The sequence below is a fragment of the Pan troglodytes genome, chromosome 16 (assembly GCF_028858775.2).
Source record: "Pan troglodytes isolate AG18354 chromosome 16, NHGRI_mPanTro3-v2.0_pri, whole genome shotgun sequence".
Classification (NCBI taxonomy): domain Eukaryota; kingdom Metazoa; phylum Chordata; class Mammalia; order Primates; family Hominidae; genus Pan; species Pan troglodytes.
In genome coordinates this window covers 24,469,769-24,493,545 of record NC_072414.2, presented here as the reverse complement: position 1 = coordinate 24,493,545, position 23,777 = coordinate 24,469,769, and the positions used below count along the sequence as shown (strand labels likewise).

At 46.7% G+C, this 23,777-nt stretch overlaps 2 protein-coding genes across 2 annotated transcripts in view; one reads left to right on the top strand and one right to left on the bottom strand.

Annotated features, from left to right (window-relative positions):
* Nucleotides 1-23,777, bottom strand: part of LOC107966661 (U3 small nucleolar ribonucleoprotein protein MPP10) — a 54,601-nt gene that overhangs the window by 8,358 nt on the left and 22,466 nt on the right. Inside the window, 2 exon segments of the mRNA XM_063794421.1 lie at nucleotides 8,083-8,166; nucleotides 8,415-8,512. The gene's annotated coding sequence lies outside the window, so the exon portion shown is untranslated.
* Nucleotides 19,089-20,243, top strand: LOC100615960 (uncharacterized). The gene is given in 3 exon segments (XM_024349389.2): nucleotides 19,089-19,145; nucleotides 19,677-19,841; nucleotides 19,843-20,243. Coding segments are annotated over 3 exon segments (618 nt in total). The 3' UTR covers nucleotides 20,239-20,243.

Sequence of the window (23,777 nt, the reverse complement as noted above, 5' to 3'; positions counted from 1 at the left end):
CATGACTACCAAACCAGTGCAGGTTCTCCTCACTTCACTCTAAGACAACAGCGTGGCCCTCAAATACTGTCACACTCTTCAAGGCTCTGTGAGCACAATCTGTCTCATATTCTCTTCTGCTGTCACCAGATTTATTCTAAGACCGTTTCTTCACTGTTACTCCCCTGTTTCTCAACCAGTTACACAGAAAGATGAATATCCAGGCATGGTGTCATGTGCCTGTAGTCACAGCTACTCAGGAGGCTGAGGCGGCAGGATCGCTTGAGAATGTGAGATTCAGACTGCAGTGAGCCATGATCATGCCGCCGCACCCCAGCCTGGGCAACAGAGTGAGATTGTCTCAATAAATAAATAAATAAATAAATAAATGAATAAATAAATGTGGTCTATCCATGCAACCAAATACTATAAAATTATCAGCCTTAAAAAAGAAAGAAGCCCTGTCACATGCTGCAATATAGATGAACCTTGAAAACATTACACTAATTGAAATCAGCCCATCACACAAAGACAAATGCTGTACGATTTCTCTTACATTAGGTTCAAAATTAGTCAAAATCATAGAAACAAAAAATAGAGCGGTTGTTTCCATAAGCCAGGGGATAGAGAAATGGGGAGTTGTTGTATAGTGGCTATAGTTTCAGTTCTCCAAGAGAAGCAAGTTCTAGAAACTCGTTACTCAACATGTATATTTTTAACACTACTGCACTGTATACTTACAAGTGGTTAATATGGTAATTTTTACGTTGTGCCTTATCACCATAATGTTTTTAAAAGAAGGGGTTTGTGTTTCCCTTCGTTGTGATCACCCATTTTTCACTTCAGCATTTTGAACTTGAGATTTCCTGTAGCGGTTTTACTGAGCCCTGCAGTTACCGGCTCAGAATGTCTCCACCACCTTGTAACCTTGTAGGCAGACACTTTTCAGCATCTTATTGGGCTCCGTGTGCTTGATGCTTAAAGTGACATGGAGACATGCCACTTGCTGAGAAGCAAAGAAAGGCAAAAGGTGACTGCTTTCCTGGCATCGATGAAGGCAGAGAGAAGGGATCTTGGAGGCACAGATATTAAGCCATAAGCAATAACATGGGTTGCCAAAAAGAGAACTAACCCCTCTCCCGGTAACATTTCCAGGTGTTTTTCACAGAGCCAGTGGATTTCACAACGTGAGTGCTGTCCAGCACCAAAGGGAATGGCCAACAGGCATGGAGCAGCCTGCAACATCCAGCACCCAGTAGGATGGCCAGGAGGCACGGAGCAACCTGCCTGTCCCAGGAAAGCAGGAGTCACAGGACACAACTGGACCCAGGTAGGCATATATGTTAGTTTCCTGTGGCTGTTAGAGCAAATTACCAAAAATGTGGCGACTTAAAACAACAGAAATTTATTTTCTCACAGTTTTGGATATCAGAAGTCCAAAATCAGTATCACTGGGCTGAAATCTAGGTATCAGCAGAGCCAGTGCTCTCAGAGGCTGAGGGGAAAATCCATCCTCTGACTTCCCCAGCTTCTGATGGCTGCTGGCATTCATTGGCTTGCAGCTCCACCACTCCAGGCTCTGCCTCCTTGGTCACAGGGCCTCCTTCTCTTCTGCCTGAAGTTAAATCTCCTTTATCTCCCTCTTATAAGGATATATGTGCCAGGATTTAATGCCCACGGAGACAATCCAGGATAATCTCTCCTCAAGATCCTTAACTTAATCATACCTGAAAATATGCTTTTTCCAAATGAGGTAACATCTACAGGTTCTAGGAATTAGGACTTAATTATTAGCTCCCACTTACAAGTGAGAACACGCAGTATTTGGTTTTCTGTCTCTGTGTTAGTTTCCTGAGGATTATGGCCTCCAACTGCATCCATGTTGCTGAAAAGGACATGATTTTGTTCCTTTTTATAGCTTCATAGTATTCCATGATATATACGTCCCACATTTTCTTAAAAAGAGATTTATTATGGGGTCATGGCTTACATTATTATGAAGGCAAAGAATGTGCCATCTGGAAGCTGGAACACTCAGGAAAATTGGTGATTTAATTCTGTCCAAGTCAGAAGGCCTGAAAACCAGGAGAGCTGATGGTGTACATCCCAGTCCCAGGACAGAAGATGAGATGTCCCAGCACAAGCAAAGAGGCAGAAAGAAATGGGGCAAATTTCCCCTTCCTCCCTTTGTTCTACTCAAGCCCTCACCAGGTTGGATGATGTCCATCTCCATGGGGCCATCTACGTTACTGAATTCACTGACTCAAAAGCTAAAGTCACCTGGAAACACTCACAAACACACCCAGAAACAATGTTTAATCCGAGCACCCTGTGGCCCAGTCAAGATGGCACATAAAATTAACCCTCACAGTGTAATCCCAGGAGCGAGGCAGATCGCTTGAGCCTGGGAGTTCCAGACCCGCCTGGGCAACGTGGTGAAACCTGTTTTTTTGTTGTTGTTTGTTTGTTTTTCAGATGGAGTTTCGCTCTTGGTGCCCAGGCTGGAGTGCAATGACGGCTCACCGCAACCTCCACCTCCCGGTTTTAAGTGATCCTCCCGCCTCAGCCTCCCGAGTGGCTGGGATTGCAGGAGTGAGCCACCATGCCTGACTAATTTTTTTTTTTTTTTTTTTTTTTTTGGTGGAGACAGTTTTCTCCATATTGGTCAGGCTGGTCTCAAACTCCTGACCTCAGGTTATCTACCCACCTCAGCCTCCCGGGGGTGCTGGGATTGCAGGCGTCAGCGGCCATGCCCGGCGCAATTTATTAATCAGAAAGGAATAGATCGGCCTGGCGTGGTGGCTCACCCTTGTGATCCCAGGATTTTGGACGGCCAAGCGCAGCGGATCACTTGAGCCTAGGAGTTCCAGACCAGCCTGGACAACATGGTGAAACACGGTCTTTTTTTTTTTTTTTTTTTTTTTTTGAGTGGAGTTTCGCTCTTGTTTTCCAGGCTGGAGTGCAGTGGCGCGGTCTCGACTCACCGCGGCCTCCACCTCCCGGTTAGGTGGTTCTCCTGCCTAAGCCTCCTGAGTGGCTGGGATTGCAGGCATGAGCCACCATGCCAGCTAATTTTGGTTTTTTTTTTTGTACAGACGGGGTTTCTCCGTGTTGGTCGGGCTGATCTCGAGCTCCTGACCTCGGGAGATCCACCTGCCTCCACCTCCCTGGGTGCTGGGATTCCAGGCGTGAGCCACCATGCCCGGCTTTTTTTTTTTTTTTTTTTAGAGACGGGGTTTCTCACTTTTGGTCAGGCTGCTCTCAAACTGTGGACCTCAGGTGATTCGCCCGCCTTGCCTCCCGGGGTGCTGGGATTGCAGGCCTGAGCCACCACGCCCGGTCCAATTTATTAATCAGAAAGGAATAGGTCGGCCTGGCGTGGTAGCTCATGCTTGTGATCCCAGTACTTTGGACGGCCGAGCGCGGCGATCGATTGAGCCTAGGACTTCCAGACCGGCCTGGGCAACGTGGTGAAACACTGTCTTTTTTTTTTGAGTGGAGTTTCGCTCGTTTTCCAGGCTGGAGTGCAGTGGCGCGGTCTCGACTCACCGCGGCCTCCACCTCCCGGGTTTAGGTGGTTCTCCTGCCTCAGCCTCCTGAGTGGCTGGGATTGCAGGCATGAGCCACCATGCCAGTTAATTTTGGTTTTATTTTTTTGGTACAGACGGGGTTTCTCCGTGTTGGTCGGGCTGATCGCGAGCTCCTGACCTCGGGTGATCCGCCCGCCTCCGCCTCCCTGGGTGCTGGGATTGCAGGCGTGAGCCACCGCGCCCCCGGTCCAAGTTAGTAACCAGAAAGGAATAGATCGGCCTGGCGTGGTGCCTCCCCCTTGTGATCCCAGGACTTTGGAAGGCCGAGTGCGGCAGATCGCTTGAGCCTAGGAGTTCCAGACCGCCTGGGCAACATGGTGAAACCCGGTCTCTGTTTTGAGACGGAGTTTCAGCCTTGTTGTCCAGGCTGGAGTGCAATAGTGTGATCTTTGCTCACCGCAACCTCGGCCTCCCGGATTTAGGTGATTCTCCTGCCTAGGCCTCCCTAGTAGCTGGGATTACAGGCATGAGCCACCATATCCGGCTAATTTTGTAGTTTTTCTTTTCTTTTTTTTTTTTTTTTTAGTAGAGACGGGATTTCTTCATGTTGGTCAGGCTGGTCTCCGACCTCGGGTGATCCGCCCACCTCTGCCTTCCAAAGTGCTGGGATTGCAGGCCTGAGCCACTGCGCCCGGCGGAAACCCAGAACGGAAAAACAAAACAAAAACCACAAAGATTAGCCGGGTGTGGTGAGCCGCGCAGGTAGTCCCAGCTACTCTGAAGGCTGATGGAGGAGGATTGCTTCACCCTGGCTTCTAGGTGGCAGTGAGCTATGATGGCGCTGCTGCACTCCAGACTGGGCGACAGAGCGGGACTCTGTGGCAGGAAAAGGGAAAGGAAAAAAAAAGAAAAAGAATGTAAATAAAATTGCTAACTCAAGGAACAGCTTGACAGTATATTATTGCGACAAATAGAGGCAAAGGTTAGCAGACACCAGTGTTCACTTAGTGGGAACTGCAGGTGTTCCCCCCATAGGAGGCTGCTACTTTCCCACAAGAAATCCGTTACTGACTACCGATAAAAGAACACATCGTAGGTTTCTTACAATATACAAATAGCTAAACTTTATATAGCCACGACCATATTCTAGCACTGCTCTAAGCCATTTCCTACTCTGAAATAGCTACTATTGTTACCTCCATTGTAGAGAAAACAGATGCCGGAGGCTGTTGTGGAAGGCCCAGGGAAACTGACTATGAAATTGACTTGTTGTAAGTTTCAGACTTAAAAGTTCTTCCTGCTCTGCTCCTTACATTGCTACATTTTAGTTAAGGTACCTCTTACAATACTGGTCCTTTCTGTATTTGGAGGGACTTCTCTTGCAAATTGAAGTTTTTTCTTGCGCTAAGCATTTGGTCATAAGATTATCTGCGTTTTACATCAGTTTAAGTACCTCTTTAGACATTGTTCAGTTAGGAATGGAAATAGGAGCTAACATTGTGTGTAAAAGGAAAGAACATCTGATTACAACCACTTTTGTTTCATAATACAAATATAAATCAATATGTTATTGGAAATGCGGGCTGGGAGGGGAGGGAAATATGCATAGAGGAAAGCCCCATCTCTGCTTGGAGTTCAGCACTGGGTCTCTTTCCTTTCCACCTTCCTTGTCAAGGCTGCCACAGTGACAAGCACACAGGGGTGCCTTTAGTGACACCTGCTGGGACAGACCTGGCAGAATGGATTGCAGATTTGCATGTTTCCTGGCTGCCTCTGCTAGCCTGAGTCAGCAGCCCACTCCAATTCATGCTGAGCTTAGACAGCTCAGGTTTGCAAAATTATCCCTTCCCTTGGAGCAACCGCTTTCCAGTCTCCTCATCATTCCTAAAGGAGAATGACATACATGCCAGCATGACAGAGGTCCAGAAATTTAGAGAAGCTTCATTGTGAGCCTATATCCTTAACAGGGGCTCAAACTACCAACACCGAATGAAGAGAGAGGTTTTGCAGTAAAGCAGGAAGTCATTAAAATACTGAATCACCCAGCTAGGTTTTGAGCTCCTTTCCCACCAATTTAATGGAAAGTTTTATTGTCTTTCCAATGTACACTTTCATAAATTTTGCATAAATTTATTATTCACATCTTAACATAGGTAACTCCTTTGTGTTTGATCACTGAGCAAATTATATGCAGCAAAACAATCCTATATTTTGGTGAACTCATAGCTTAGAAAATACTAAAGACTCATTGTAAGCTGAGGGCAGCATTAAGCAAATTATATTTACCTTTGTGACTGCAAAACTTAATGATTCAATGCTTTTCCCATGAAATTTATCTTCCAATACTGATAGTTTTTTAAACAAAAAATATGAATTAAATATCAATTAAAATTTTATCATTGCTTTCAGAAACTGTGACTTCACTAGTTATGAACAGACTTGAAATGTATAGTTTTTAAGTTTGGAAATTCTTTGTAGTTTCATTTACTTTTCCAGGAAGGGAGTGAGATATTTTTTGCCACTGTTGCCTGGTTTTTGTTTGGTTTTTGATCATAAACAAAACTTAATGGAGCCTCAAATCTACTAACTCGGTCCTCCTCTGGCAATATGCCTTCTTCTGATTTCTAGATATCACTTGATATTTTTTAACACACTAATTTTATTACTTAAAAATTTATAAAAGTACTCAAAAGTAAGAAGCAAATTAAATTTGAAACCTTAGTAGTAATACCATCATCCAAAGTCATCATCAATAATATTTTGGCATATTTTATTTTAAAATACATTTCAGCACAGTTTAGTTATATTTGTTATATCTGTATCAATAAACTGTTTTCATATATCATTACTTTTATGGATATAATTTTTGATGTGTGACTAATGCTAAATCTTATATACTTGCTATAGTTGACCTTGTGAGACATTTAGATTTTCAACTGTTTAGTACTTTAATAACCAGTTTTTATTCTAATATCATTATTAGAATAATATTACTATAGTATTATTATTATTGTAGCAATAACTTGTTTTTACAATAAATATCCTATTTCTCATTTAACTTGATTGGATCCGTGCATGGACAATTATGTTGGGAACATAGAATGTAACTGGCCCTGTTTCAACCCCTTAGATGTGGCCCTCAGTTCAGGGAAGGGAGGAGTTCTCTACTGGGCTGATAAAGCAGAATTCAGAAACATTGTTTTCTTCTCTACCTGGTGTCTTACAAAACCAGAAGATGTGAGTGTGACTCGTAAAGGCAAGAGCATGTATATTATGCAAAAGCAGCCTGAAATATTTTATTCACAGATAGACAGACAATGCTTGACTCCCTGCTGATCTGAAATACTTCGTGGGGAGGGCCAGGGAAATCAAAACAAAATTTCAGAAGTAGAATGAGCTATTTGGTGTATGTCTCCAAGGCCAATAAATAACAAGAAGGAAAAATAAATTTCTTTGCTAACAACAAGAAGGAGAAATAAACTTTTTTGCTCTAAAACATTTTCCAATTATCTCCACGACACTGGAGGGAAGGACTAACAAAAAAAAAAAAAGAAAGAAAGAAAAAAAAAGAAAAGGAAAAAAAAAGATGGGGCATGGTGGCTCATGCCTGTAATCCCAGCACTTTGGGAGGCCAAGGCGGGTGGATCACAAGGTCAGGAGATTGAGACCATCCTGGCCAACATGGTGAAACCTGGCTCTACTAAAAATACACAAAATTAGCTGCAGGCACCTGTAGTCCCAGCTACTTGGGAGGCTGAGGCAGGAGAATGGCATGAACCCGGGAGGCAGAGCTTGCAGTGAGCCGAGATGGTGCCACTGCACTCCAGCCTGGAGGACAGAGCGAGACTCCATCTCAAAAAAAAAAAAAAAAAAAAAATTAACCATCACAGAGGAGCAGAGAAAAACCTTCTCAAAGACAGAAGTCATTGATTTATTTCCATCCCGGCACAAGCTCCTTAATTCTGTAACTTGTCCAGAATGGTTTCCTGTCACTGTAGATTCTGCATCAGAACATCCTCTCATGCAAAGCTAAAAAACTCCAAACCACCTCTGTTAACTGTGCGGTGCTCCATGGTTTCACACAGTCCAGAGCTGCTTGTGTTTATCAAAAATGAAGCTGAAAACAAAATTCTTCCTTCACACAACCACTACATTCCATTGCACGTTTACCAAAGACATTTACCACGTTGGCATTATTTGTGCATCCATCAAGAAGTGCTGAAAAGCATTCCCCTCACACACTGCATGTGTCCTGTGAGTGGATCTTCCATTTTACTTGCCAGCTCTGGAAAACTTTGAATTTGTGTGTCGATGGAAAATTAAAGTTTAGTGGCATCTTTGCCCCACATTCACCCAACTTCTCTAAGGAACTATTTCAATGCTATTTTTCACCAGTGTCACTTTTCAGTCTTAGCCTCCTGGAGTACAACTTTATTAGAAGCCCGCAAAGCACTAGTGTTAAAATGAGAAATAGCAAACATCTGATTCTGTTGTGTTTTAACTCCATGCTTTTCTCTAATGTTTCATTGTTTTGAATTTAATTCTTTGTGCTTCCCACGTGAATGCAACTTACAGTTTGAATGTCTTCTTTCTTCACTAGCCGATGCATCTGTGCCAGTAACACACTGTGATTCTGTCCTTTCACCTTCAGTTATGCCTGTAAAACCAAATTCAAGACAGATGATCCTCAACTCACAAAGGACTTATAGCTCATCATCAGTTGAAAATATAAGCCGAAAATGCATTTAAGGCCGGGTGCAGTGGCTCAGCCTGTAATCCCAACTCTTTGGGAGGCTGAGGCGGGTGGATCACCTGAGGTCGGGAGTTCGAGACCAGCCTGGCCAACATGGGGAAACCCTGTCTCTACTAAAAATACAAAAATTAGCCAGGCATGTTGGTGCGCACCTGTAATCCCAGCTACTGGGAAGGCTGAGGCAAGAAAATCGCTTGAACCCAAGAGGCAGAGGTCGCAGTGAGCCGAGATCATGCCATTGCACTCCAGCCTGGGTGACAAGAACAAAACACACTGTCTCAAAACATAAAATTAAATTAAATTAAATTAAAATGCATTTAATACACCTAAGCTAACATCATAGCTTAGCCTAGCTTACCTTAAACATTCTCAGAAAATTTACATTCACCTTCCATTGGGCAAAAATTATCTCTCACAAACCCACTTTAAAGTGTTGAATATCTCATGTAATGTATTGAATACTGAAGTATGGTTTCTGCTGAATGCATATCACTTTCACACCATCATAAAGTCAAAAAATTATAAGTCAAACCATTGTATGTCAGGGATCATCTGTCCATTAGAAATAGTACTTCTGAGTAAAACGAGGACAAACTCCTTTGGTCTTCATGTCCTCAGAATCACTTTCATAATCATCTCTTGGTTTACAAGGTGCATCTTTTCTTGGTTAAAAAAATTAATACAATTTATTTCACTCTCAAATTAGGTTTAATAATAAATAATACAATTTTCTTTTGTTTTCACTAATAATGCTAACATTGGCTTGATTTAAAATTAAAATTATTGCAAAAATAAGACTTTATAGAATAGACGTTCCCATTTTTCAGATGTGTGAGATTATACTATAGTTGACAAACTAACCTTAAAGAACGCAGCTTGCAATGTGGTCCTTGTGCATGTGACTCGTTTGCAGCTCACAGCCTCTGCATCTTTCCATCGAGTCTGACAAAACCTGAGTTGGTCTGTAACTGCTCATTGAGACAAGTCCCTTGATGTCACATACAGATGCTGGGAGAATGTCAAGTTTCTATAGAAATTTCTACACATTTACCCTGAATTTCTAGGTTTCTATCATTACATAGAGATGACAGAGTGTTGACAGACTTTGAGTGGTCTTTAGTAACCAATTGTTGAAAGTCTGGTTTAGCTAAACTAGTTTGCAAGTACCTCGGCAGGTGCCTTTGCTGTAGGAATTCTCAGAGTCTCTATAAACTAATGAGCATTGGAAATCTGCAGGGGGGAAGCAGAGTATGCAGTATCCCCCATGATGATTCAACCCCAGATTTTATTTTTCACTGAGCATCTCACACTTAGTAGTGTATCTTTTCTATGCATTGGGCACTGGGAGACGACGTGTAGTCATCTCAACAGAGACCTGGCCTTCAGACGCCACCACCCACTGCCGCTCTGTCCAGGCGAGCACCAACTTGCACTGTTTCAGAAGCAAAAGGAAAATGAACCGCAGCCACTGAAGTCCCTCAGAACTGAGGAAAAGTTACTGACTTTCCTGATTTGTGTTCAATCTGGCTGGCCATGGGTACAGACACAGCTGGTTTCCCCATTTGTGAGTCGGACGGATTTAATTCCTGGCTGTTTGAATGATGTATCCCCTCATCAGTGAAACCAACAGAGTAGCTCAACTTAATTTTCTCTTTCTATGGCATGCCATTTATACCCATTCAATTATGCCTGTGTCAATTAAGTCAAACATTCTTACTGTCTCTATTTCTAATAAAAAGTGGTAAACACTCGAAAACCCCTTTCATAAATAGGCATGTATAAAAGCAATGATCTTAATAAAAATGTTGGACTTAATAAAAGTATTTTAAAAAACAGTAGGAACCCTAATATAATAAAGGCCTTGGCCGGGCGTGGTGGCTCACACCTGTAATCCTAGCACTTTGGGAGGCTGAGGCGGGCAGATCACGAGATCAGGAGATCGAGACCATCCTGGCTAACACGGTGAAACCCCATCTCTACTAAAAACACAAAAAATTAGCTGGGCGTGGTGGCAGGTGCCTGTGGTCCCAGCTACTCGGGAGGCTGAGGCAGGAGAATGCTGTGAACCCAGGACGGGGAGTTTGCAGTGAACAGAGATTGTACCACTGAACTTCAGCCTGGGCGACAGAGCGAGACTCCGTCTCAAAAAAAAAAAAAAAAATATATATATATATATATATATATACACACACACACACATATATATAAACGCCTCATTTTGCAGGTGAGGACACTGAAGATTATAGAAGAAAGAAGGGCTTCATGCAAAACCATGTTCCTGATTGTTGGCGGAACCAAGCCCACAACCTGGAACTCAAGTTTCTCTACTTATAGTAGACGCTGAAAGAATTATAATACTTTATAACAACGTCATAATCATTTGACATTTCTAAGCTGGTCATGTTTTCTTTCATGTGTACTTCTCCCCTCTCAACAATTACTGTGCCCTTGGAAATTTAATAAAGCAGGATAATATTCAACTCAGTGACCTACAGCTTGACAAGCATCTCCTGCTCCCAGAAAACAGAAGGTGTTGCTGTCAAACTAATACTAAATAATAATTTTCTGTAGTCTAGAACCTCTGGACTTCCCAATTACATGACCAATAAACCCCCTCATTGTCTGAGCCAGTCTGAGCTGGGCAGCCTGACTGAAGTCTAGAACATCCTAACTGGCACAAAGGCCCTTAAGATGACCCCAAGCCACCTGTCTGGCTTTCTCTCTTGTCACTTCCTTCTACATCCTCTCTGCAACAACCAAATTAGATTACTCACCATTCCCCACACTGCCTTGTGATTTTCTTTCTTTCTTTTTTGTTTTTTGATGAAGTTTTACTCTCGTTGCCCAGGCTGGAGTGCAGTGGTGTGATCTCAGCTCACTGCAATCTCTGCCTCCTGGGTTCAAGTGATTCTCCTGCCTCAGCCTCCCGAGTAGCTGGAAATTACAGGTGCCCACCATCATGCCCAGCTAATTTTTGTATTTTTAGGAGAGACAGGTTTCACCATGTGGGCCAGGCTAGTCTCCAACTCCTGACTTCAGGTGATCCACCTGCCTCGGCCTCCCAAAGTGGATTTTCTTGTTTTACCCATGCACTTGCCCAAGCTGCCTTTCTGGCTCAAACCTTTCCCCTGGCCTTGCATTCTCTCTATCCATCTGCCCAAACCTCCCTCACTCTCCAAAGTCTCATTTCAAATGTTGCTTTTCCCTGAAGCTTCTCCCGGAATGACCCATATCTCCCTCCTCATTCTGATCATTTCCTCTTTGAATTCCCATAGCGTTAGGTATGCCCTCCTCTTCCAGCACTGAATCCAGCCTTGCCTCGCATTAGAGTCATTTGTACACCTGACCTTAATCCCCCTGAGGGCAGGGATAGTTTGTGTTTATCCCAAAGTCCTGAAACAACTAGTACAGAACCTGAGACACAGGAAGGCCCCAGAATTGCCTGCCGAATAGAACAGTGATAGTGCTGAATTTGGTTCCTCCTTTAACCTGTGTGACCCCAGACGTTTGTTTTCTATGAAGCCTCAAAACATGGTTATGTTTCCTAATTTACAACTAACACATGGAAACCCATGTTTTGAAAATGGGGGTGGGGAGGATGAACTGAAGGCAGCCTCTTCAGCCAAGTTCCAAAGGCCAGGTGGCCCACTGTGAACCTTGTTTAACCACACAGAACATATCGATAGCTAGAACAAGGGATCTAACAGTTACCAGAATGTTTTCAGAAAGGTGACTTCAGAAGTGCCAAGCTTCAGGAAGACCTGGACTGAGAAGGGATCAGACAACTTTAGGAAAGCAGGTACCAAACAGCCCTTTTACAGTTTACACACAGGCCTTGGTGTCAGCAAAATACTGGTTTGAGTACTGGTTATGCATCAGAGATGCCACTCTGGACAAGTTCCTTATGCTGTCTGGGACTCTGCTTTCTCATCTAAAAAATGGGGATCACCTGAGGTCAGGAGTTTGAGACCAGCCTGGCCAACATGGCAAAACCCCATCCCTGCTAAAAATACAAAAATTAGATGGGTGTGGTGGCTCGCACCTGTACTTGCAGCTACTTGGGAAGCGGAGGCAGAACTGCTTGAACCTGGGAGGCAGAGGTTGCAGTGAGCTGAGATGGCACCACCGCACTCCAGCCTGCGCAACAGAGTGAGACTCTGTCTCAAAAAACAGGGAGGGGGGCGGGCGGTGGATAATAATAGTGCCTACCTCAAGAGGTTGCTGTGAACACCAGAAGAAGCAATACACACCAAGTGCCTACAGATAGTAAGCACTTGATAAAAATGTAACTGCCATTAACAATAAATATGATGCTCACAGGGTCAGTGGAAAAAGTAGTGGAAAGTAGGAGTGGTGGGAACAGAATAGGAGGGAACAAAGCACCTCTGAGTAGACCTTTCTGTATAGCTCCGACTCTTACTATGTTTCACCCTAATAATTCATTAAAACTAGGATAGGAAGGCTGAGGGTGTTTTTGGAATACAAACACTAATGAACCAAACTGCATTATAAATAGTGGCCACACTGAAAGGGATGAAGAAGAAAATAACTAATTTTGGAAAACAGTATTTTGACTGGATACTGTAAGGCAAGCTTGTCCAACCTGCAGCCCAGGATGGCTTTGAATGTGGCCCAAAACCAATTAGTAAACTTTCTTAAAACATTATGAAATTTTTTTGTGATTTTTTTTTTAGCTCATCAGCTATTGTTAGTGTTAGTGTATTTTTATGTGTGGCCCAAGACAATTCTTCTTTTTCCAGTGTGACCCAGGGAAGCCAAAAGTTTGGCCACCCCTGCTGTAAGGCTTAGGACAAAAATATTTCTCCACAAACAATGGACTCCAGTTAATCAATCTGTCACAGGCATATGGAACTACTTTATGACACTAGGGTCAAACAAATAAGTGAATAAAGTGTACATAACAAGAGCCACACTTCCCACTGTTGAAAAGGCTAAAAAGAAGGAAGAGGGGGAGGCTAGGATGAAATCTGTGCTTGGATTAAAGCGGAAACATTCGTTATCAACTCATGTTTATTTTAATATGTATACAGACAGATACAGAAACAGATGTAGATGTGTGTATATGTGTGGTTAGTATGCATGTTTTATTTCCTAATCCTATCCACTGGGAGCACCTACAAAAAATTTACAAATTTTTTATATTACACTCCAATAGAAATCAGCATGCCTAGTACCACATCCTGGTTTCTAACAGCATTCTCCAATATCAGAACCAGGGCACCTTGAAGTAATGGCTGATTCTGGGTCAGGGTAGAGAAAACACAAGATGAGCCTTGTAGTGCCAGAATGTATTGTAGTGCCAGAAAATAGACACACTCAAAAAAGGGTAGTGGCATAACAAGAGGACACAGGGGGCGATCGGAAGATGCGGGGCAAAAAGTTCCAGGCAGAGGAAAAAATTTCCAAGTTTGACAGAGGGCAAAAATTTCCAGCCACATGAAAAATAATCAAACCTTTGACTTATGTTCAGAGCTCTCAGATATTGCCATCATTAAAGGAACAGAAAAAAAATGTTGGGAAAGGAAGTTCTACTGAAAAGCTACCAAGTTTGAATGTCACTTCACTCATGAATCATGATGAGAAAGTCCATTATGAAGTACATCCATATTGTGTAAAGAGAAAACTTGAAACTTTCTTTCTTTCTGTTTGTTTGTTTGTTTGTTTGTTTTTGAGACAGAGCCTCACTCTGTTGCGCAGGCTGGAGTACAGTGAAACAATTTTGGCTCACTGCAACCTCCACCTCCCGAGTTCTAGAGATTCTCCTGCCTCAGCCTCCTGAGTAACTGGGATTACAGGCACCCACCACCACACCTGGGTAATTTTTGTGTGTTTTTTTTTTAGTACAGATGAGGTTTCATCATTTTGGCCAGGCTGGTCTCCAACTCCTAACCTCAGGTGATCTTCCTGCCTCAGCCTCCCAAAGTGCTGGGGTTATAGGCATAAGCCATCTCACCCAGCTGATTTATTTCTATTATAGGTTGAATTACATACATTTCTGATGCTATGCCACTGCACTCCACTGCACTCCATAACCTTAAAAAAATGGCAATTTCATATGTATTAGTCTAACACATTACCTAGGGTCTCCAGTGCCATGTTCAGTAGATACAGCGATAGAAGGTACCCTTGTCTATGTCCTAACTTTGACGAAAAGCGCTTCTAAAATTTTACTATTAAGTATGATAATTGCTTTACATTAAGGAAGATAGGGCCGGGTGTGGTGGCGCACAGCTGTAACCTCAGCACTTCGGAAGGCTGTGGGGAGGATTGCTTGAGCTGGGGAGGTGGAGGTTGCAGTGAGCCAAGATGTTGACACTACACCCCAGCCTGGGTGACAGTGAGACCTTGTCTTAAAAAAAAAGGAAGCTAGCTTGCTAATAGTGCATTATCTGATGTTGACTCTGCCCTTGCATTATTGTAATAAAACCTAATTCAGCATGATGCATTATTTGTGTGTGTGTACATTGCTGTATTCAACTTGGTATTATTTTACTTAAAGTTTTGGAATTCATGTTCCTAAAAGTTAATAATAGCTAACATCTATTTGGTTTTCTATGTTCTGGGTCTTGTTAAGTTACTTTCCTTGAATTATTTCATTTCATCCTAGAAGGCTTATTGTAAAGGTTATTTCCCCCTTTATCGATGAGGAAGTGAAGGCCCAGTGAAGGCAAGTCATTTTCCCTAAGGTCACAGGGAGGATAAGTAGTGGCAGCAGGAATACAAATCCGGATTTCCTGGCTCCAGAGGCCAAGCACTAAGCACTGCCCTGTGCCCTCTCCCTGTGACAAAGACTCCTCATTCAGACTGTTCCATCGTGAACTTGGACATCCTTTTGTGCCAAGCTTTGTACCAAGATTATATTATTCTTGATAGATAATTAAATAGCTTTTTCTTTTATTAAAAAAACTTGTCAAACTTTTATAAAAACCTATTTAATCCTATCACCTTTGCTAGCCTGACGTTGACAGTTTTGCAGTGGCCTACAGGTTTTACGGCATGTGCAAGCTCCTGTCCTGGGGATACTGGGAAGGTATACATCCCATAAAGCCAGGGATACAGACCACAGAGCAGCAGCAGACTCCCCCACCCTCCAGCACCCTTGGTTGTTTTTTGTTTTGTTTTATTTTGTTCTGTTTTTTTGAGATGGAGTCTCGCTCTTTTCGCCCAGGCTGGAGTGTAGTGGTGTGATCTCAGCTCACCGCAACCCCTGCCTCCCAGGTTCAAGGGATTCTCCTGCCTCAGCCTCCCAAGTAGCTGGGATTACAGGTGCCCGCCACCACACCCGGCTAATTTTTTTTTGTATTTTTAGTAGAGACGGCGTTTCACCGTGTTAGCCAGGATGGTCTTGATCTCCTGACCTCGTGATCTGCCCACCTCGGCCTCCCAAAGTGCTGGGATTAAAGGCATGAGCCACTGCACCTGGCCAGCATGCTTTCAAGTACTGGGGTACACCTAAGCTCTCAGCTTCTAGCTAGGAGTCATTTGGTTCCCCTTTATCCCAAAAGACCTGTCACTGTCTTTGGTTTTCAAAGCCCAGCAGGCTCCAGGCTCTTCAGCCTCCAACCACTTTGCATTTCTTTACTGCTTTTCATTCATGAAGGTGATTAACTTATTTTTCAGCATGGGTGTGTCTTTTTTATTTACTTAATTTTTTATTTTTATTTTTTGAGATGGAGTCTCACTCTGTCATCCAGGCTGGAATGCAGTGGTGAGATCTCCGTTCACTGCAACCTCCGCCTCTTGGGTTCAAGTGATTCCCCTGCCTCAGCCTCCTGAGTAGGTGTGACTACAGGTGTGTAACACTATGCCTGGCTAATTTTTGTATTTTTAGTAAACACCGGTTTTCACCATGTTGGCCAGGCTGGTCTTGAGCTCCTGACCTCAGGTGATCAGCCTACCTCGGCCTCCCAAAGTGCTGGGATAACAGGCGTAAGCCACCGCACCTGGCCTTTATTTACTTTATATATCTCACCTATTACTGCTGCAGTTTGCAGAAGAGAGGATGCCCTCAACCCTAACTTCTCCCCACCATCCCAAAGGGGAAGTCTGCTCCACGTCATCAGTGTTCTTGTTTTTAAAGACCATATGTCAACATGCCAGATTATAGCAAAAGGATGTCGAGGGAGCAATATGAAAGCAAGCCTCAGAGTCCTGGAGAGAAGGTGACAGAGCTGCCTTTTGAAGGTGGTCACTCCCTCAGATTCTGCCCTTCCTGCCTTGTTCCTCCAGTTGTCAGATTTGCTGTTGGGGCCCTCATGGGGGAGGGGTGGGGGCTGGACTGAGAAGGAGATGGAGAAGCTGCCAGGGGCCATTTGGATCCAGAATTGCAGCAGTTCCAGCCAGGTCCGGAGGTGGTTGCTGTCCCCCAGCCCCCAAGGGAATGGTACTGATTCCAGAACGTGGCGAGAACTCCCTGGCCAGGAGAAGGAGGTGCTTGCTCCCTTGAATCACCTGAGCCCAGGCTGGAAGGCCCAAGGGGGACGATGAGGCCAGCTCACTCCAGCTCCATCCCCTCCCTTTAACCCTGAGCTAGTCACCCTCCCAGATTCCAGGCCCTTTTCCTAAGAGCCATCCCTGCAAAGCCTGCAGAGAGCAGCACTCCCTCATGCCAGCTCACCCTGCACTGTCCTTTCTTTCAGCAACCCCATGGGTATGAACTTGAGATGATTCATTTTCCTAAAAGCCTCTTTGGGCTGAGGGAATGTGTGGGTGGCTCGGCGAGGTTTGGAGTGGGGGCCTCACAGAGCTGCTGTGAGGGCCAGGGCCTCCTTCCCTGGAGGTCGTCTGCAGCCTGGGAAGCGGCGCCGAATGGCACCGGCTTTGCAGGCAGCCTAAGTCATCCCCAGCGGCCTGGGAGGCTGGGGGTGCACCGGCTCCCACTCCCGATAGGGCCGAGGCTCCTTCCTCACCTAAGAGGTGACTGTCTTGAAGAGTGGACACAGAGGAGCCAGCAACCTGGACGGTGAAGGCAGCCAGGAGAAAATCTGCAGCTCAGTCCGAGACAGACGTCTCCTGCAACACGGCTATTGTAGAGACGGGGAAACAAGGCTGAGAGAGAAGGGGGCTTGCCCAAATCACCAGACCTGGAATGTTTTGAGCTATGGGCGTGGATCTCCCAGGAAACGTGTTTTATGGCACCACCGCCTCTGGTCACCCACCCCGAGGTGTGGCGGGCCTGGACAGCCAGCTTGACTGAGGGCCAGGCTGGTGAAGTCAAACCTACCACTCAGGAAAGAGACCCAGCCCTTCTCCAGGCAGAGTTCAAATGTGAGGGCTGCCTTCTTTGGGCCTCAGTTTCCCCACCTGAATTCCAAGGACCCTTCTAACTCCCACACTCTGGGCCAAGCTTTTCCTCTGAGCCCCAGTCAGCCTAGAGGACCTAGGATACATCTTCCTTGGACAGAGACCCACCATAGGGGCAACAGGAGGTAGGGGTGGGGGTAGGCAAGGTTCCTGTAGGGAGGTGGAGCTGCCATCAGAGATGGTGACTGCAGGCAGTGGGTGTATCGTGGCTATGCTACTACTTCCTGGGTGACCCCATGACATTTCTTTCCCCACTCTGACCTCAGTTTCCCTATCTGTTCTGTGGAGATAAGATGCCTGCCTACATATTTGGGGACTGGGATGTGTGTGGGGGCCAGTTGCAGTGTTTCTTGGTGTGGTCCTGGGGCAGCCTGCACCACCCCATAGAGTTTGCTGGGCCCCACCCTAGGCTCACAGGACCAGAATCTCTGGGAATGAAGCCTGGGAATTTGCATTTCCACAGGCATCCGGCAGATTCTGACATGACTGAAAAGCACTAATAGTATATAGCAAGCTCTTTATACAAGGTAAATTCATAGCTGCCTTTTCCTAAACATAAATCTCACCTTCCCTTCCTCAGTTAAGGACACACACCCCAGCTGAAAATCACTGTGCCTTTCCAGATGCAGAATCTGACCTTTCCAATAGGATTCTGTTAACTGTTACTTTCTGTAGTTTGTATTCCAAAACAAGGGGAATATCTTTCCATTTTTTCAATATAAATGTTTAGGTCAAATATGCTTTTTCAAACTAGACACACACTCACACAGTTTAGGATTTCAGCTATGGCTTCCTCTCAAATTATTAGCCCGTTTCTGCCAGGGAGCAGTTTTTCCCAGACAAGACCCTGGACAGAGGCTGGTGGGGCCCCCTCCTCATCAGAATCACTAGATCATGACTGACCCCTAGAGGTGGCTTTTCTGCTTAACAGTCAGCCCATGGGCTGGGATGGGACCCCCAAAGCTGTGGCAAAATCTTCCACCCATCCTGGGCCCCCCTGCCATCTGTGGGGAAAGGCCTGTCCCTTGTCTTCTGGGCCCAGCCGGCCTCACACTCATTCAGCAGATTGGAAAGTCGAAGCATGTGCTGTGCTTGGCTGGGCTCTGCTGTGCCCCTTTTTGGGGTGAGGCAGAGTGTATTCCAGCCCCCAGCATCCCTGCCGTTTATTCCCACCCCTCATCCCCACCCCCATACACACTCACAAGTACAAACACAAGCACAGTCACGGGCACACATCACCCTGGACAGCACCATTTCCAGCCTCAGCGGGGCAGTCTCCTTACAGGGAAGTTAATGAGGCACCAAAGAAGGCTCAGGGGACAGGGAGAACCTCTGTCAAAAAGAGGTTCCTAGACCTGGTTCTGCCTCTGACTTGCTGGGGGTCCTTGAGAAAGCTGCTTCCCCTCTTTGGCCTCAGTTTCCTCAGCTGAGAAATGGGGGGTCGGCCAAATGGTCTAAGGTTCTGGGAACCTCTAAGTCAGAGCCCATAGCTGGTGGTCAAGATGAGGGAGAGGCCTTCAGGGTCAGCCGAATGCCAGAGAGGCAGGACAGGCCCAAAGGTGAGTAACCTGAGCACATCGGGTGGGTTCAGAACAGGTGCATGAGCCCCACAGCCTGCACAGCAGCTCTGAACTTGGGAGTCCGCTCGCACCAACCCAGTGGGACTTCAGAGATGTGGGGTCCAGCCTCTCCTACTGTTGCAGGGCTAGGGGCTGGGAGCTGCAGATTCTGACCCCACAGCTGCCTTAGATATGCCAGATGGGCTGGGGAAAGACACACCCCTCTCTATGAAATGAGCAGTCAGTCCAAATAGGTATACTAAAGAAGGGCTGTGGGATGCACCCAGCTGTAGCCTGGGGCTACAGACTGGCTTCCAGGGTACTCAAGCAGCTGGCCTCTTGGGTAGCAGCCCCGGGTATGAGAGGCAGGACTCAGAATCTAGGCCAAGCCTCCACAGGAATCCCCTCTGGAGAGCCCGGGCACTCTGCAGGAGGGGCAGCAGGCAGCAGGTGCACCAGGAGCATGTTCCACAAGGTGCCCAATATCACATCTGCTCAGATAGGCAGCGAGTTGGAATGTGGATGCAGTAGGCAGGGTGGCAGCTGCTCCCTACGGCCAGGAGTCCAGCCCGGCACCCACCTGAGTCCACCTCAGTCCTGCTCAACTGGGTCATCCGTGCTCTGGGCCCTCTGGTCCCACCCACAGAGGGAGGGCTTTGGAGCGACCAGGTGAGCTGGCCATTGTGGGAGGATGTAACCAACTCCTGAGCCTGGCGAGCCAGGCAGCCCCTTGCCAGCATCCCCACACCCACCTCTCCAGCCCTCCTCGTTCCCTGATCCTCCCATCCGCTCCCCTGACCCAGCAGTTTCCTCTGCTCACTCTCTTCCTGCTCCCAGGCTCGCCTGGTCACGTGTCCTTCACTCTCCTCTGAGTCTCCCTCTTTCCAAGCCGCCTCCACTCTACTTGACACACTCTCCCTTAAGACACCAGAGTACACAAGCGCAAGTCCCTGCACCTCACCTTTACTCCCAGACATGGGAGGGAGATGACATGAAGACCCAAACACCACTTAGCAGGAGATCTGGGGTATGCAGAGGGGCAGAACTGAGGCTGTGGAAGCTCCAGGGGCTCCCTGCAGGAGGCCGCATGTAAGCTGGCTATTGAATGTGGCTCTGAGCTGAGACCTCTCCTTGAAGCTCCAGACCAGGAGCCAGCTGCTAGCTGGACCCCTCCATTTGGTGTCTCAGAGAAACCTTGCACTCCATAGATCTGACTCTGAACCCAGAATATCCCATCTCAGCCCCGTCTCTTCATAGGGAAAGCACCACCTCTGACCCAGTTCTGCACCAAACCCACATTTGAGTCATGGGGCTCCTGCCCTGCACTGTGAGCACTCTGGATAAGCCAGTGCTGAGGGGGAAAGAGCTCTGAATGCCAAGCCAAAACATGAGTTTCAACTCCACCTCCAGCTCTGAGAGCTGTGGGTAAGGAAGGGCCCTAGTCCAGTTTGCTGTAGAAAGACCAGTCTGCCACTGTATGGCACATGGATGGCACGGGCAGAGTGTGGGTGGAGAGAACAGAAGGTGGGCAGGGTGGGGGAGGCAGGGACATGGCTGTAGCCGTGGGAGGACTGACAGGACTTGGTAGCCACTTATATGAACCAAGGGAGGGGTCAGGAAGAGACACCCAGTTTTGTATCAGATGTGTAGAGCGTGGGATGCTGTTCATTGACGGAAGGAGGAGGAGGAGGAAGAGGTATGGCATGGGAGGAGGTAGCTGAGCTCTGTCATGAATGTCATTTGAAGTCCCCAGGGAGAGCCAGGCCGGCCAGCACCTTCACTGCTTCAGCCAGCTCTCAGGGTGTCTGTGCTCCCTGGCCCTCTCAGCTCCTGCTTCATAGCTGTCAGCTGCAGTGGGAGACAGCTGCACAAGGGCCCAGCATGTCTGTGTGTTTACCCAGGGGACTGCCGCATGGCCCATGCCGAGCAGAAACTGATGGACGACCTTCTGAACAAAACCCGTTACCACAACCTGATCCGCCCAGCCGCCAGCTCCTCACAGCTCATCTCCATCGAGATGGAGCTCTCCCTGGCCCAGTGCATCAGCGTGGTAGGTGCAGAGGGCACCTGTGGCTCAGGCTCAGGCGAAGAGGCAGCTCATGCCCAAGCCCTAAGCAATCAATGTCCAGAGGAATGAAATGACTAGAGTTGACTTAGACTCACCAATACATGGTGGGGAGGCTGGAGGAGGGTCCATGAGGTTTATAGGTGTCCAATATTTAATGAGGTTTTGTTAACAAAGAAGAAATGAGGGTGGGAGCAGGATCACCACTGGCTAGGCAGCCAATGGGCCTGCAGAGACTCTGCTCAGCTGAGTCTCCAGCATGACCATGAGCTTCTCCTCCTCATCCTCCCATCCCCACCCTACTCTCTCCCCCAGCTTGCTCAACAGGTGACCTTACAGGCTCCCTACTCTTTGTGAGGAATAAGAACCAGACTGGGAGAACCGACGGGTACAGAGGCCCAGGTGTAGGGGCAGGACCACAGGCAGTGCAGCGTCTACTGAGCGAGGCGGGTGAGGGTCTGGAGAGTGGGCATGGCTGCTGCAGGCATGGAAAGGAGGCACAGATGGTGGCACTCCCAGGGCCCATTGTCAGGGTCTCCATATGTGGACGTGTGCAGAGGTGGGGGTGCTGAGGGAGGAGGTGCATGGAGTTTCTCATCTTCTCTCTACTGCCTCTGAGTTGGAGATGTCAGAGGGAGCCATGGCCCACTGTAAAGTAACACAATGTCCCCACCCACAGGGTTAGAACCCCTCCCCTGGAAGCAGCTCTGAGGGGAACAGTCACATGTAGAGAGTGCAGGGCGCTGTGTCCAGCTGGGGGAAGGAGGTCACCAAGCAGGTTGACCCTCCCCTGGCTAGGTGGCTGCCTTCTGACACACCAGCCTCTCCTCTAGCATGGTGGCCCCCACACACCCAGCCTGTGAAACCTACAGCCCTCAAGAAGGTTTTGGCCAAATTAATGAGTGGCTCCCTCTCCCAGGAGGAAGCACAGCTGAAGGATGCGGAGGGCAGTAGAGTTGTGTGTGCTCCGCCCCCTTTCTCCACAGTCGGACGGGAAAGAAGGGGGCTTTCAACCAGGCTCACCCAAGCTGGGGTCTGAGTGTCACTGTCCAGCTATTGGCTTCTTGCTTAACGGGTGAGCCCAGCAGCTCCCGTGCAGCTGCCGCCCTAGTGAGGGTGAACCGGCAGGCGAGTTGCATTTCTGAAAGCCCGGGAATACAGTAAATATTAGGCTGTGGGCTGCTGGGCCAGGAAGGGGTGTTTATTTTTCAGGGTTTGTTTATCTATTGACTTGATGAGGGAGGGTTATACGTACAACCAGTTAAAAGATGGAAATTTTGAGAGAGCAGGCAGGGATTTAGTGCTGGGTAAGGCAAGAAGGCTTGTCAAAGCAGCTCTTCTGGGGAGGCCAGAATCCTGTACCAATGTCCTCAGCACCTTCTTCAGCTGCTGGGGGAGTGCCAGACAGGATGAAAGCATAGGAGAACTTTCTGGATGATAGAAATACTCTATATCTTCAAAGGAGGTGGGTTACATGGGTAATGTATTTGTTGAAACTGATCAAAATGGAAACCAGATCTGTGCATTTCACTGAATATAAATTATACCTCATATTAAATACATTTCTTAAAAGACAGATGGGCCGGATGCAGTGGCTCACGTCTGTAATCCCAGCACTTTGGGAGGCTGAGGCAGGTAGTTCACCTGAGTCAGGAGCTCAAGACCAGCCTGGAAAATGTGGTGAAATCCTGTCTCTATTAAAAAAATAAAAATTAGCCAGACATGGTGGCACACGCCTGTAATCCCAGCTACTCGGGAAGCTGAGGCAGGAGAATTGCTTGAACCCAGGAGGCAGAGGTTACAGTGAGCAGAGATCACGCCACTGCACTACAGCCTGGGCAACAGACCAAGACTCCATCTCAAAAAAAAAAAAAAAAAAAAGAGAGAGAGACAGATGAAGGTTTTCAACTTTCACTAAAGGTAGAGGAGCTTGTTACAGATTCGCCTCCCCATAGGAACAGTTAGAAAAACTGGACAAAAATGTGCCCCACCACCAAAAACAATTGTTGGAAGGTAATTGGAGACCTCAGCCAGGACTTGAGTGACCAGGCCTAGGAGGTGATCCTGACAGTCTGTAGTGCTTTCCCACATTTGGTGATTGGTCAACAGTAGAGGGCTAAGAGGCTAAGAAACTGAATATGAAGTGGTAGTTAAGGGGCTGGAGAGCCTAGCTGAATGTTGGCACTCTCACAGGGCTGAAATGACCTAATGAGAATTTGGGTCCCAGGAAGGAGATGGGACATTGGTGGGGACCCTGGAAGGGCCACCCCTAGGAGTCCAAATGAATAAAATATAGACCAGCCATCACAAAACCTAAAACCTGCTTTGAACTAGCTTAGTCACAAACTAGATGAAGGCGATCTGCCCTTACTCCAATTGTGTGCCATAAAGTCAAAGTCAATACTCTCTGGAGGCAGATAAAACTTTACTAGGAATGCCATAAGACACCACCAGACTAAATGAGAAAGACCAAGAAAAAAACTAATAGAAACATACATGTAAGGAAGAAACTTTTTTTTTTTTTTGAGACAGAGTCTCGCTCTGTCACCCAGGCTTGAGTGCAGTGG